Source organism: Chenopodium quinoa, unplaced genomic scaffold, assembly GCF_001683475.1.
Source record: "Chenopodium quinoa cultivar QQ74 unplaced genomic scaffold, ASM168347v1, whole genome shotgun sequence".
Classification (NCBI taxonomy): domain Eukaryota; kingdom Viridiplantae; phylum Streptophyta; class Magnoliopsida; order Caryophyllales; family Amaranthaceae; genus Chenopodium; species Chenopodium quinoa.
In genome coordinates this window covers 450,640-465,358 of record NW_018744702.1, presented here as the reverse complement: position 1 = coordinate 465,358, position 14,719 = coordinate 450,640, and the positions used below count along the sequence as shown (strand labels likewise).

At 38.2% G+C, this 14,719-nt stretch overlaps 1 protein-coding gene across 1 annotated transcript; it reads left to right on the top strand.

Moving 5' to 3' along the window:
• The first annotated feature begins 5,780 nt into the window (after positions 1–5,780).
• On the top strand, positions 5,781–6,500 carry LOC110702807. Its single transcript, XM_021880553.1, has one exon. It carries the CDS (start codon positions 5,781–5,783, stop codon positions 6,498–6,500), a length of 720 nt encoding a protein of 239 aa, XP_021736245.1.
• Positions 6,501–14,719: the final 8,219 nt, after the last annotated feature.

Genomic DNA, 14,719 nt, shown 5'->3' with positions numbered 1-14,719 from the left:
CTTGCTTAGCTTTTTGTCCTGAGCAATGTTCATTGTTTCACGCATGCATCGCATAATGTGATGAGCAACATTTATATATCAATGATTTTTAGTCATACAAAGCATATCGTTCTTAGCTCCTTGACCTATGCAATGTTCATTATGCAATAATCACTTCATCTATATACGTGCTTAGCTTCCAGACCTAGGTGACGTTCAATATCGCTTCTTTACACCATATATGATGCTTAGCTCCATGACCTAACTTCATTCATCTATCGTGTCACATGATCTAATTGTCCTTAGCCACCTAGCCTAAGAACATGCATCATGCATACATTATTTTTAAAACAAACAATTCGATCCATATTTCAATTTTCACATCTTTTTTTTCGGGAGAAAGTTGGTACCTTCCACTCGTCTCATGGAAAATATGACGGAAAATTTTTGCTTTTGCATTTTATGTTGCTTGTGTTTGCAAACACACATACCATATACACACACAACCACAAGTTATACACATGTCATGCATGTCAAGTCAAACTTGGTAAAGTTAGTTGGTCACGTCAATCATGGACCATATGAGTCCCTTGTCAAATTTTATTTTGCAGGTGTCAATTATAGCCCACATCTAGGGACAAGCGAACCATCTATAGCCCACGTCCAGGGACAAGCAGATCATTTACAACCCACGTCCGGCGACAAGCAGACCATTTACAGCCCACGTCCGGGGACAAGCGAATCATCTACATCCAGCGTTCGGGGACAAGCAAACCATTTACAACCCACGTTCGGGGACAAGCGAACCATCTAAAGCCCGCATTCGGGGACAAGTGAACCATCATCATTTTTTGTGAACATCTCCCAAGCGAAGAAGATTCACGGCGCAAGGTTCTTGATGCACAGAGACTTGTAATCTAATTAGACAAATTTTTCCTCAAGCATTAAAAATTGTTGGTCGTTGTCATCTCTCAAAGCGAATAAGTCAGCGATTACATCATATATCGACTTTCCTCAAGCATGGAAAGTATCTCAACCGGTGGGTTTCTTCAAGTATAGAAAACTGCCAAAATAATCTGTCGAATTTCCTCAAGCATGGAAAGTATTATTGGTGGGATTCTTCAAGCATAGAAAACCGCAAAATTCATATGTTGACTTTCCTCAAGCATGAAAAGTATAATCCTGTAGATTTCTTCAAGCATAGAAAGCTACCAAAGTCATCTATCGGCTTTCCTCAAGGAGGAAAACATTTCAACAAGCGTCATCCGGTGGATTCCTTCAAAAATAGGAAGCTGCCAAATTCGTTTGTCACTGATACACTGGTGTCAGATAAGCATTATATCCCTTTACTCTTTTATCTGTAGAAGTAACATTTTTTTACAGGTATTGTCATCTTAAATCATTCGCCATCCCTATCAACTACTTTGACTATCGTTTTAAAAACTAACGTTTCTACAAACTCAGTCAAAGCGGGGGCTTCTGTAAACACTTCAAAATGTCTCCCCAAAACCAAACCCGATGATGAACTACCTTTCACCGCCATTATTGGTCGGGTTGAGTATTTAATCTAGTAATGCCTAAATCCATATTTCCATTCAATAAACCAATCAAATTCCTAGCCCATTTCCCCAAACTATAACTTATTTTCCTCTTTTCGTGCCTTTAAACCCAAAATAATTCATTTCGTGTCCTTTAAAATCATTCATTTCGTGTTTTTGTTATAAAAACGTTTATACCTGTTTATTTTGATCCATAATATGAGTCCAATGATTGAATAGTTGGATGGGGATTGAAAATAGCATTCCAACGATATATTATAAGCTCAAATTCAAGTTATAACGTATAATTTATATGGCCAAAATACTAAAGTGAGTCTAAACCGAACATAAGCCCACCTTAGCTACGACTCAATGATCATGTGGAGGGTCCAAATGATTTAATCACATTTATAAACCAATTAGGATTAATTGGAAGCTTCTATATGTTTCTAAAAGATCTTAGTTATTATTTTTAAAAGATAAGATTAAAGATTTTGAAATTGAATAAAACTTTTCTTTTTGAAAGTCCTATTTCTATCCGAATTGAAAGACGTTCAAAGATAGTCAGATATGATTTTTTTTTCCTCATTAATTTTATCCAAATTTTAAATGGTTGTATAGCCCTTGAAATTATCTTTCCAATGATACATTATAATATCAATTCCAAGCTATAACGAAAAAGATATATATGAATGAAATATCAAACTCTATCCAAAACTGACACCGTCCCACTATTTCGACCATATCTTTTATTCTACAAAGTATTTTAATCTTATTTTAATTGAGTTAGAAATTAGACTTCAACATATTTCCAAAGACATATTATTTATCTTATTTCAATTTTTGGATCAAAAGATATGATAAAAAAAAACCCGCAAAAGCTGGTGTCTATCACAAGAGTATTATTCCAATTCGAATTCTTATCTTTTCTTAATCCTTCGACCCTTATTTTTCCTTATAAATAGAGGTCATATCTCCCCCCTTTTTTAATGATCAACAAGATTGATCATCAAATAATTCTCTTCTCCCTCTTTAGCCCAAATACTAGCCATCCTATTCTCTCAAAATATTTCCCTTAAGCACTCCAAGGAGTTCATACTTAACCAGAGGTTCCGTCCTTAAACCAAGGCTTGAAAGGTATAATTAACTGAGGGTTTGGACCAAATCAAATCTACTTTTAATTTAATTGCTTTAATTTGATTTATATTTTTATTGAAGTTACCAACAATTTATTCATGATGTAGCAATTCAAGGAAACACGGAACACTAGTACAAAAAAACATAAAGGCAACCCCCAAAAGCCACTTGTTCAGTCCAAACCGGTGGCAAAAACCGGCTAAAAATTAGAGGGAATTTTAGACCAGGCACATTGGCATCGATTCAGTGCAAACCGGTGCCAAAAATTTAAAGGTGCCACTGAACCGGTGCCTTATTCAAAAAAAAAAACCAAGTTTCCCTCTTTCTTCTTCCTTCTCTTTCTCTTTCATTCATTTCGGCTGATTGCTTCCTTCTCTCTTCAATGTTGCATTCCCAAAACCCCTCACCTGCAAAACTCCTCACCTCACCTACACCGCCGTCTCCCCTGCCCTTCTCTTTCTCCCTTGTCGTTCTCTTTCTCCCCTCAACCCCCTCCACCTCATCTCTTCGTTTCCCTCTTCATTCTAGGGTTGTAAACGCTGCGCCACTACCCTGAAGTTCGCCACCGACCACGAATGCTACTTCATCTCTCCTTCCCTTCAAGCTATATTAGAAACCTAGGTATTAAATTAGTTGAATTTTGGAATGTTTAAATGGTTAATTTTAAGTTGCTTTGATGGGTATCTTTGATTAAATTACAGATTAGTAACCTTGTTACTAAATTAGTTTAATTTTGGAATGTTTTAATGGTTAATTTTAAGTTGTTTTGAATGGGTAATTTTGAATAAATTAGAGATAACTAACCTTGTTAGTTTAGCAATTTTGAATAAATTAGCTGAATTTTGAACAAAGTAGTGAATACATAGTTTACCAATTGTTCGTTCGATGAATGATGTGTTTTAGCGTAGAAATAAATTAGTGAATTGACATGTTATGAGAAAGAAATAGTACATACATAATATTTAACCTAATTTTTGTTTTTTTTTTATAGAATCATATGTGAATTGAAGCATGAGTTTAGGTTAAGGACTACATATTGAGCTCAAGTGGGTAGTTGCTATATTGGTATGACTAATAAACTTTACTAAGCTATATTACTTTCTACTTATCCATTTAATAAAAGTTTATTCATGATATTGCAACTTGTGTATTGTTTAATTGCAAATAAATACAACAATATATAGAATACTTGCATCAACATATGCCTAGATACCTGTTCAAGGCTTTCTCATTAGGAGAAAGTCTTGAATAGTCATCGGTTGGGACTGTTCTTGAATGTGTATTCTCGCTTAGGTGGTGAATGTATGTTTTTTTTTCGATTTTAAGGAATATCTTGGCTTACCATTTCCTCATTATGTTCTCTAAGTAGATATGTGGGTAATTAATTATCTACTACGTGTACTTGGAGAAATAGGGGAAATGCAACCGGATTTTCCTTAAAATTGGAAAGTTGACATACATTCACTAGTGAGAGTAGACATTCAAGGATGGGTTAGGTTGGAGTGATAAGCACCCTTTGGAAACATGCATTTTTTTCACTATATGAATGTTATATTCACGTTTTGTACTTGAATTTGATTTACATAAAATATGTAGTAATTCCACATTATTCATTATATGTTGCTATATATGGTTAGAGACAATTTACTAAATGGAGAAGGATAATGGTTGGATGTATGGTAGACGTGATACATTGGAATTTTGGAATGGGGTTCAAGAGTTTTGTGAGAGGGCTTTAGCTTATCAACGCAAACTGGGTGACAAAGGCCTTTATTGTCCTTGTGTTGATTGTAATAATGTAAATGTGGTCGATAGTGTTGAAATCATTAGAGATACTCCCTCCATCCCAAAAAGTTCGACCCATTTGGGAGGTTTACGCGGGTATTAAGAAACTTATTTGGAAGTACAAATGCATTGGAAAACATAAGTAGGCAATAATTTGCAATAAATACATAAGAGAGAGAAAATCCTACTCCCAATAAACCTTTGGGTTTTAATCGTTGTCCTATACATGCAGTAATAATGTAGCTAAGCTATGTAATGCTTTATTAACCAATAATATTAGAGTATTGTTTTACAACACCCACTAAAATTATTGTACACAAGATTGCCAAGGTGGCACTTTTAAAAGGAAGGGAATACAAATCAGATTTCCCTCCTTTTACTGTATAAAAGAAAATTTTTGTTTCATCTAAAAATATTTTCACACTCACTAAACACTCTAAAAAAATCTGCTTTTAAATTACTCCACTTTCATCATTGCCTGCTTCATTATGGCTTCAGATTTTGATTTGAATGTTTCTATTAAAAATGTTGATGATGAACATGTAAGTCATGGAGGGGACTATTTTGCGTATGGAATAGATCTCAACCAAATTCCAATAACCGTAGGAATGCACACATCTGACCAAGAACCAACATTTCATAATGGTCAAGCTTACATGGACAGTCAAGCAACACATAATCAACAGCAACAGCAAACTAATGGTCATCACAAGCGCATGCTCAGAAGTGGGGACAAGCATACTATACTTGTATGGCTTCTAAACAGAGCAACTAATGGCAAATTAAAAAGGGGAGCAATCACAGCTGTCGCACATCATTTCAACATAACCAGGAAATACATAGGCCTCATATGGAACAAGAGAAATATGCAAGAGGGAGGTGATCAAGTGTACAATGTGACCACAAAATTACATCATTGTGGGAGGAAAAGAATCCAGATATCACCTGAACAAATTCAGAGCATTCCAATGGGAAATAGTTCTTGTCAAAGGGATTTGGCAACTCTACTCAATGTATCAAAAAGCACTGTGCAAAGGCTTGTGAGGAGGGGAGACATACGGCCCCATACAAATGCTCTAAAACCAAGTCTCAAACCAGCAAATAAAAAGGAAAGATTAAGGTGGATTTTAAGTCACCTCATTGGTAACACACCAGGCACTAAAAAAGAGTATCTACCACAGTACAACACAGTCATGATTGATGAGAAATGGTTTGAAATGACAAAGAAATCTAAAACGGCCTACTTGGCAAGAGGAGAGAAGGGGCATTAGAGGTATGCTCATTGAAACAAACACATCCCAAAGGTTATGTTCAGTGCAGCAGTTGCAAAGCCATGGTACAATGCCCAAAAAGAATGCATTTTTTTATGGTAAACTGGGAATATTCCCATTCACATATGAAGCACCTGCTTTAAGAAGTTCAAAGTACAGAAATAAGGGAGAAATGGTGACAAAGGTGGTGGAGAGAATCACAAGAGATGTTTCAAGGAAGATGCTCATTGAGAATATTGTACCAGCAATTATGGAAAAATGGCCAAATACAAGACAACACAATACAATTTACATCCAACAAGACAATGCAAAACCCCATGTGCTTCATGATGACCCAGAGTGGCAACTACATTGTAAGCAGCCAGGATTTAGTTTTATTCTCATTCAACAACCACCAAACAGTCCAGACTTAAACATTTTGGACTTGGGTTTTTTCAGGAGCATTCAGTCACTACAACACAAGAAATTTGCAAGAAACCCAGAGCAACTTATTAAGGTTGTCAAAGAAGCATTCTATGAGCTGCATGCAAAGACATTGTTCAAGTGTTGGGTCACTCTTAATAATGTTATGAATCAGATTTTAAAGGCTAAAGGTTCAAACAAATATGAACCTCCACATGTAAACAAAGCCAAGTTAGACAGAGAAGGGAGACTACAGGATCCAATTGAAGCACCTCTTTGGGCTGTCATAGATGCATGGGAAAGGGTTCATGGGGACAGAGACTTCTCGGATGATGAACAGGAACAAGAAAATATTCAAACCACACAAAACAATGCATCACAACCATAGGCGGATCTATGAAGGGGCCTGGGTGGCACCAGGCCCCCCAAATTTTTTAATTTTTTTTTATTTAAGTAAATATATAAATTTATAGGTTAAATACAATTTTTATGCAGTAAATAACATCAAATTAGATTCATAGTGGTAATGCATTGAGTTTGGACTAAAAGTCTTAGGTTCAAGCCCTTATACAAGCATTTTATTTAATTTTTTTATTTAGTGCCCCTCCACACTAAATATTCTACATCCGCCACTGAATTCACAACAACCATTTGTCATGGAAAATGACCATGAGGCTTCCACATCTAATTCCAATGCTATGAATAGCCAACAACAATGATTTAGAGTACATAAAACTTTGGATTTATTTTGATTTTTAAGTTTTTTTTAATTTCAAATATGTAATGGGTTAGGGGGGGACTGTAGTCAGTTGGTATCTTCTGTTTGTTAGTGAATGGTGAAGGTTCAAAATCTATGTATGACTTCCAAATATCAAATATGAAATGAAAAAGAAAGTCATTTTGTTTTTGAAAAAATGAACTCAGATGTCCCCAAGCTTCATTGAACAGCCTAGAAAACTTCAAGAATAATTTCCAAAGTCAGCAAAGTCAGTAAGTCAAGCAAAATTAACTTACTGACTAGGGACAACAGAAATCTTGAGAATTTCATATTGGCTACATATCTCAGCTTTAATGGACTCATCACAGTTGAAAAAAAAAACAACTAACAAGGCAATAACCACTCCACAAAAGCAGCAACATTATCCATGCCATAAAGTTAAGTCATAGTAATGCATTCAATTCCAAAAGCCAAACACAACCACATATACTTTACTGAATCCAAATTCAAAATGCCATAATTAAAATCCAAATCAGCATACTACTAGTCACTGCAAATCATTGTTCCAAAGTCAAACCATAAATAACCAATTCTTACAAACAAGGCAACGTATAACTTAGCTCTGAGATTCTTTATCAGAATCTTTATTAGGGGACTTGATTTTTTTGGTTTTAGAGCAATCACCACCAGCATCACCATTGGACTTCACTTTGTTAGGTGCAGGGTTGCCACCAACAGCATCATTAGAGTCAGAGTCAGAGGGACAGTAAGGACCAGATCCTTTTGGCCAATACCATTTATCTAAGGGAGTTTGGCCATATGGAACAATCCCAAACCTGTACAATTTTGTCTCATTGTTGTAGCTATGCTCACCTTCACAGCCACTACCTAATTCACAATCCCTGTCACTGCACTGGTATGTCTCAGATGTGTAATGAGACCTTGAGTCAGCAAATAATCTATCACATAATGAATCAGTTTTCATCTCCAAAGGAATAGGAACTCTGGCAGGAGATTTTGGTGGTTGATCAACCTCCTCCCCACTAAATTTGGCAGATTTGTCAACCTTAGCATCAAAAATTTCTTTCTGTTTTTTGTACATTTCATAGTTGTGAGTTTTATGAGAGTGTGATTCAGATGTGTCTTGGGACAAAGTCATGATGACCACAAGACCTGAAAGACATAGGTTTACACAAACAATTGTAAACATTGATGAACACACATTGTAAATTGGTTTTTTAGGGCATGAACAAGGGATAGAGGGATAGTAAGGGGTATAACAATTTGACAGGACATACTATCATGCACTTGTATATTTCAGTGTATATAAGAGATTCAAGCAGTTCAAGGAATGTTATGCTTCAACCCTTCATTTCTGTTTCTACCATGAAACATTCAAACAAGAGGCTTCAAGACACAAACATTACTGAAACTAGGCAATCAAACCATGTGAATAATTAATCAAACATCAACATGAATTAAGCAAACTTACTCAAATAATTACATGATAAAATCACCCAAATGAATCAAAACCCATATAATTAAGCATCCATAATAATCAGATTAAAACAGGAATATTAAAACCCATATTAATCACCCAAATACAGAAATTAATCACCAATATTTATCTCTATACATATGACAGGAAGAAATCACCCAAAGTAATCATAACATAACAGGAATTAATTACCCTGATTCATCAGACCGTAAAAAGAATTACCCCAACATAATCAAACCCTAACATAAGTTAATCACCCAAAGTAATCAAACCCTAACATGATTTAATCACCCAAATTAACATGTCAATCCCTAACATGAGTTAATCACTTCAAAATATAATTCATATTACTCGTTGTAGGGAGTAAATTTCAAGCTTTAATCCCATTAGCTTAAACCCCACTGTGATCATACACAAAAGTACGGTGGCGTCCAAAAGGGAAGAAAATAGAGAAAAAGAGTCGCCAACAAGTTTTTTTAGGAACTTGTAAACCGTTCATAGGATGAAAGTTACACCCCTTAACGATCCAAGAGATTGTAAACTCCATAAGTTCTAGAACCAAATAAGGGTTCGGGGATGAAGGTACAAATCCAACCTAAAAGAGATTGAACCTTCCCTAATAATAGGCCTTTACTTTATTCTGATCATATTCATGTGCGCTTTCTGACTAACATGCAATCATTAGAATTAACCCTAAACCTGTTTATCTATGTTGGTTGAATTAAATGCAAAAAAAAACTATTATTGGCGATCACTTGAATTATAATCACATTAAACCTAACAAGATTATTAACTATCTTATTAAGCGTGATGACAAGTACAAATTCCCTTTAAACAAGCATAAAAGGCGTGATCAAGCAATAACAATAAATATCAAGCAACAATAATAATCATGATAAAAATAATAATAATAATAATAATAATAATAATAATAATAATAATAATAATAACAACAAATATCATAATCATAGCAATCATAATTAATAATAATTATAATAATCATAATTATAATAATATTCATGTTAAAGCATAATAAAAGTAAGATCCTAGGCATGATACTAACAAGATTAATAACAAACCTTAGCATGTCACTAAGCAATAAAAATCAAATCTTTAACCCTAACATGATACTAACAATCATAAATATTAGGAAGAACATAGGAAGCATCGTAACAATCATATTTAATATTAAAATTACCCTAGACATGATACTAAGAATATCATAATAAAAATGTAAACATGATTTCTAAATCATAATATCAATAAATCAATTAAAGTACTTACTTTGATGCCTCGTACCTCTTTCTAATAACAAAATACACACGTTAGTAACTTCAAGGAAAATAATAAACAAAAATCAAATTAAATTAAATAATTGAAATAGATATTTGGGACCAAACCCTCAGAAATTAAAACCTTTCACGTCTAGGGCGAAGGAAACTTCGAACTTGGCTAGGTGTGTCTAGATCTAATGAATGCGGAATTTTGTATGTGAAAAACCAAATTTAGAAAAAGATGAATGAGAGAGATGAATGATTTAGAGAATGCTAAGAAAAACTTGTGAATTGGTGAATGATAGATGTAGATGATGAATGAAAACGGAGTTTTTAATACGATATTTATAGAGAAAATTAACCAAAAAGATAAAATAAACAAAACAGAGTCTGACGCACAAAAAACAAGGCTGGTGCCACCCTTGGCTAACTGGCGTCAGGCACCAAGGCCAACGCCAGGCGCCAATGGCTAGCGCCAAGGCCTGGGGTTAGGCGCCAAGCCTGATTTTGATGCGTTTTCGAAAATCAAATAAATTTACCGTGCTGGGGGATAAAATCATATAATTTCCTCGAAAATGCTATTTGATTTTAATTAAAACTCTGAAAAGTCAAAAGTCAATTTATCAATGCTAATTGAATTAGGAATGAAAAGATCCTTCTAGAAGATTCTAGAAGACTAAAACCATTCCTAATTGAATTAGGAATGATAAATCATATTAGGCCCTCCCCTAGATCATTGGGCCGCATATAAAGTTCAAACCGGGCCCAGTTTAATAAATTGGCCATAATTTCCTCAATATTCATCGGAATTGGGCTTATAATATATCGTTGGAAAGCTCTTGTCAAGCCCCATCCAACTACACTATTATCGGACCCATATCATGGACCAACCAAACTGGATTGGCTGTTTTCTTAAAATAAGTTTTCAAAAACAGAGAGAAGAGAAAAGAATTAAAACTATCCGCAACGCTAAACTTTCCACACTTTCACTTCATTCGATTATGATTTGACGCGAAAGGTACTCATCACCGGGTTCGGTTTTGGGGAGACACAAATGGGTGTCTACAGAAGCCCCCACTTTGACTGAGTTTGGAGAAATGCAAGTTTCGAAAATAAAAGTCAAAGTATCGATAGGGACGGAGAATGATTCAAAACGTTCTGCGATCCTAAACCAATCTTATAACGCCGATACCTGCAAACTAACGTTAGTTAAACAGATAAAAGTGTTAAGAAACGCGTATCTTGCACCGTCGAGCACACGTCTCTGAAAGTAAACGATTTGCTGCCGCTTTACTGTTGTTTTGATGACCTTCTGCAAGCTAGAGAATGTCATCCCGCTTAAAAACCGCTACGCCTGTAACTGCTTCCAAATTGGAAGATTGCTTCGCCTGAAACGATCCTCCTCCGTTATGATAGTATTCCACGTCCAAGGGAATACCATCGAAGATTGCTTCTGTTGAAACAAATCCTCATCTTCATTGATAATATTCCACGTCCAAGGGAATACTATCGAATATGACTTCGCCCGAAATTACCTCCAGTTGTTCGTGACAACTCTCCGCAATCTAGGGAATGTTATCGAAGATATCTTCTCTTGAACTCATCCTCATTCGATGCGATAATTTACTAAAGGAAATTACCGAAGATCCACGCCTGTCGATCTTTAAAAGTTCGTCCGAACTTTGCTTCCGCTATGCCTGTACGTCGGCGCTTCTGTTGTTTTGAACCTGTATGTCGGCGTTCTTTTGCTTTTGAACCAATGCTTAGGCGTTTTAAGCTAAGTGAGACGATCTCTTACCAGGTCGATTACTTCATGTAATCAAGCCGATTACTAAATCATGTCAAATTGCTTAGAGGGGCTAACTGGCGTACCAAGGAACCGAAAAATATGTTGCAGAAGACCAGCACAACCTCATCAGGTGGCTAGGTGCTTTGGCGCCGCTGAAAAACCATCAGCGCCACCTTATTAGCATTTGCGCCAGGCGCCAAGCCAAATTTGTGACGCCAATGCATAAGGCTTGGTGCCAGCACGGGGACTTCCTTAAATACCCCTTTCCTCTTCATTTCGCTGCTTTGCTCGTCGTGAAACTGCTCGAAAAAACCCGAAAGCTTCAATCGCTCGGTTCTTGCTCGTTTTTCAACCGAATTCGCTCAAATTTGTTGCAAATAAAAGCTCTTTTCATCTACTTTCCCAATCTATGTAAGTTTTCTTCAAACTCACATCAGTTTTTATGAATTCTTGGCATGTTTATTCACGAATTTCATAAAAATTCGAAACTTATAATGCTCAATTTGCTTTGTTTGTCAAGTTTTATGCCATGAAATTGCTTGATAATGTTTGTGTACTGCCTTGGGAGTAATTTGAGACTTGTTTGACTCAATTTGGTGAAGAAATGAGCAATTTGCCATTGTTGGACCTCTTAAGGTCGTGAAGAACAATGTGGCCCGTTCTTGACGTTTTTGCTAGAAATTCTTGTTCAATTTGTCACAATAATCACTATAGTGTTGCAAGAAATTGTATGATTTCTTAGAAAATGTTGTTATGCTCAATTCGAATTTGTGCTCTGTTTTAGTACTACTTACTCTGTTTTTTTGCCAACATAGTATCATGCGGCTAGGCGAACCTTAGATACTATAGAACCTTAATTTATGATGATTCTGCACAATTTAGCATGGATAGACAACGAGGCTCGGGTTCACGGTCCCGAAACACTAGACGGGAGCATGAGCTCGTGGAGGACGACGCCGAGCCGTCCACTTCGCTTGATCGGCTTCGGAGTGGTATGAGCGGACTCTGTTCTTCGCCCCTGTCCACCACATTTCTGAGAGGGTGAGACGGGGCATCGCGCCCGGGAGAACACGGCATCACGGCTCTGGCTGTGATGGTTTAGGAGATTTGTACAGGATGTACTTCGCCAGGGATCTTGAGACGAGGCTCCTATGGGATTCTTGCGGACTAGCTACTCTATTCGAGACCTCCGAGGCTATTATCGCCTCCAGCGGGGGTCATCACGTAGTGCGTGCTTTGGTGGAGTTCTTTTAGGACACCACCAACACCTTCCATTTCCCTTAGGGCGAGATGATGGTTACCCCTACGGACTTCAGTCTCATCACATGACTGGATTTTACTTCTGTGCCATTGCCGTTTGACAGTGGAATCGACGTCTTCTCTTCAGAGGTCGAGGAGCTATTGGGGCCGATCGCTATTTGGGCCCGAGCTGAGGTCGAGACGACTAAGTTTAGCGCTAGGGGAATTCGCCGCTCGACGCTGGCAGCGGCTCTTGATGACGATACGACCACCCGAGAGCAGCGGGTGCGCATCTTTGCGCTGATGTTGTTGTCAGGGACATTCTCCCCTGAAAAAGGTAGTAGGGCGTTGCTTTACTATCTTCCTTCTGTCCGTGATCTTCACCGAATCGGGACTTATGACTGGGCCAGCGTGGCCTACGCTGACTTCATTCATGCGCTAAGGGACTCGTGTCGACACCGGTCTTTTGGGACGAACGTCGCTTTGTCTGCTTTTTGGAAGGTTGTAGAGGTAAACATTATTCCCTATAAGGTTTAGCTCTACATATTAGTTAGCATTTACTCACACTTTTAACTCCTTGTAGATCTGGTTCTACGAGTACTTTCCTTCTGCTGCGTCGGCGAGACCATCGCCGCGGGGATTTCCAGTGAGCGCCTCTTGGGGCGGTCATCATGTGGATATGTCTACTGCACGTGTCCGGAACTAGATCATCTTGGTATGACTTTTATTGTTTATTTTGATTTTCCGCGGGTTTTTAGACATATTCTTGCCTGATTGATGCTCTTTATAGGGCCTGAGGTGGTATACCGGCTATGGGGTGGTTGGACAAACCCTGGATTGGCCGCACAGTATTCTGCTAAGCGTCGCTATTTTCTGGGGACTTACAGAGCGGTCGCGTACTTGGGAGAGAGGGTCGCTAGACAGCATTCTTCTGATGTCTTCGTCGTTCCCGCTGCTCCACCACGTCATATGTTCGACGAGGCGCGATTGTCGAGCATGTATGAGGGAGCTGGTACCCCTTGGCGGTCCCATGTGATCCTCGGGCGGTGTTATGCTGAGGAGCTACTACCTTTATTAGCTCCAGCCCCTGTACCGGCTGAGGATGTGAGGGTAAGATTTTTAGCTTTTATTTTTCACTAAGTAGCCCCCAAGTAATACTTTACTGATTTTTCTGTTTTATCAGGACAGTGCTGCTGAGTTCGTGTCGCCCCGTATGTCCATCCACTACCAGGGGATGTACGGGCCGATCGAGGAGATGATTCCTCCGGCTCCCGAGGGCGAGCGCTTCGTAGAGCGGTCGATTCCTCGCCACCAGACTAGAGTAAGCCTAGTTTTAATTCAGAATTTTGTGTTCATTTATCATGCATTTTTACTGACTTATTTTTCTGACAGTTTTCACGCGAGATGGTTTCGGCGAAGGCGCGATGCATAGATGCCTTCCGGAGCCAGCTCGTCCGGATGAGGAATGCGGCCACCTGCCGTCGGGATGATGTCGTCCGAGAGGTAACCTTTCTTTACCCATTATTGCTGCTTCAATTTTACCTTGTTTCTGATTTAATTCTTTTTGCAGGGCCAGCCCATTGCTTCTCACACTCGCACGAGACCTGAGGAGCGGAGGGATTCAGCGAGGTCTAGCTCGAGACGTCGACGCACTTCGTCAGGGGGTAGAGGCGGTCGCTCTGAGGCTGCTCGAGCTGACGTTGCAGAAGGCTCGGGATCTTCTTCTGAGGGTGCTCATGCTGCACCGGTAGGAGAGGCTACCTCGGCTTTCAAAGGTGGTGGGATGTACGAGGTAGGCTCGTCATCGCAGCAGCCTTCGCGGCCTCAGCCTCAGGTTAATCTTGGCTGGAGTGGTCCTATATTGAGTCTTCCTCCTCTTACGGAGACTGGAGCTAGTGCTGGAGCTGGAGCTGGTGGAGAGGTGACTCCTCGTACGGCGCATTTTTATGATATGATGCGCCTACGTCCTCCCGCGCCGTATTTTGTTCCTGTGTATATATTATTTTGACTAGAACTTTGCCTTAGGCTCATTATTTATCGACACATTTTGTATATTTATGTTATTATGAGTTTATTTGATTGTTTATTA

Bases quoted from the DNA above. Each gene is read 5' to 3' on its own strand.
- LOC110702807 (XM_021880553.1), top strand. From the start codon at position 5,781: ATGCCCAAAAAGAATGCATTTTTTTATGGTAAACTGGGAATATTCCCA.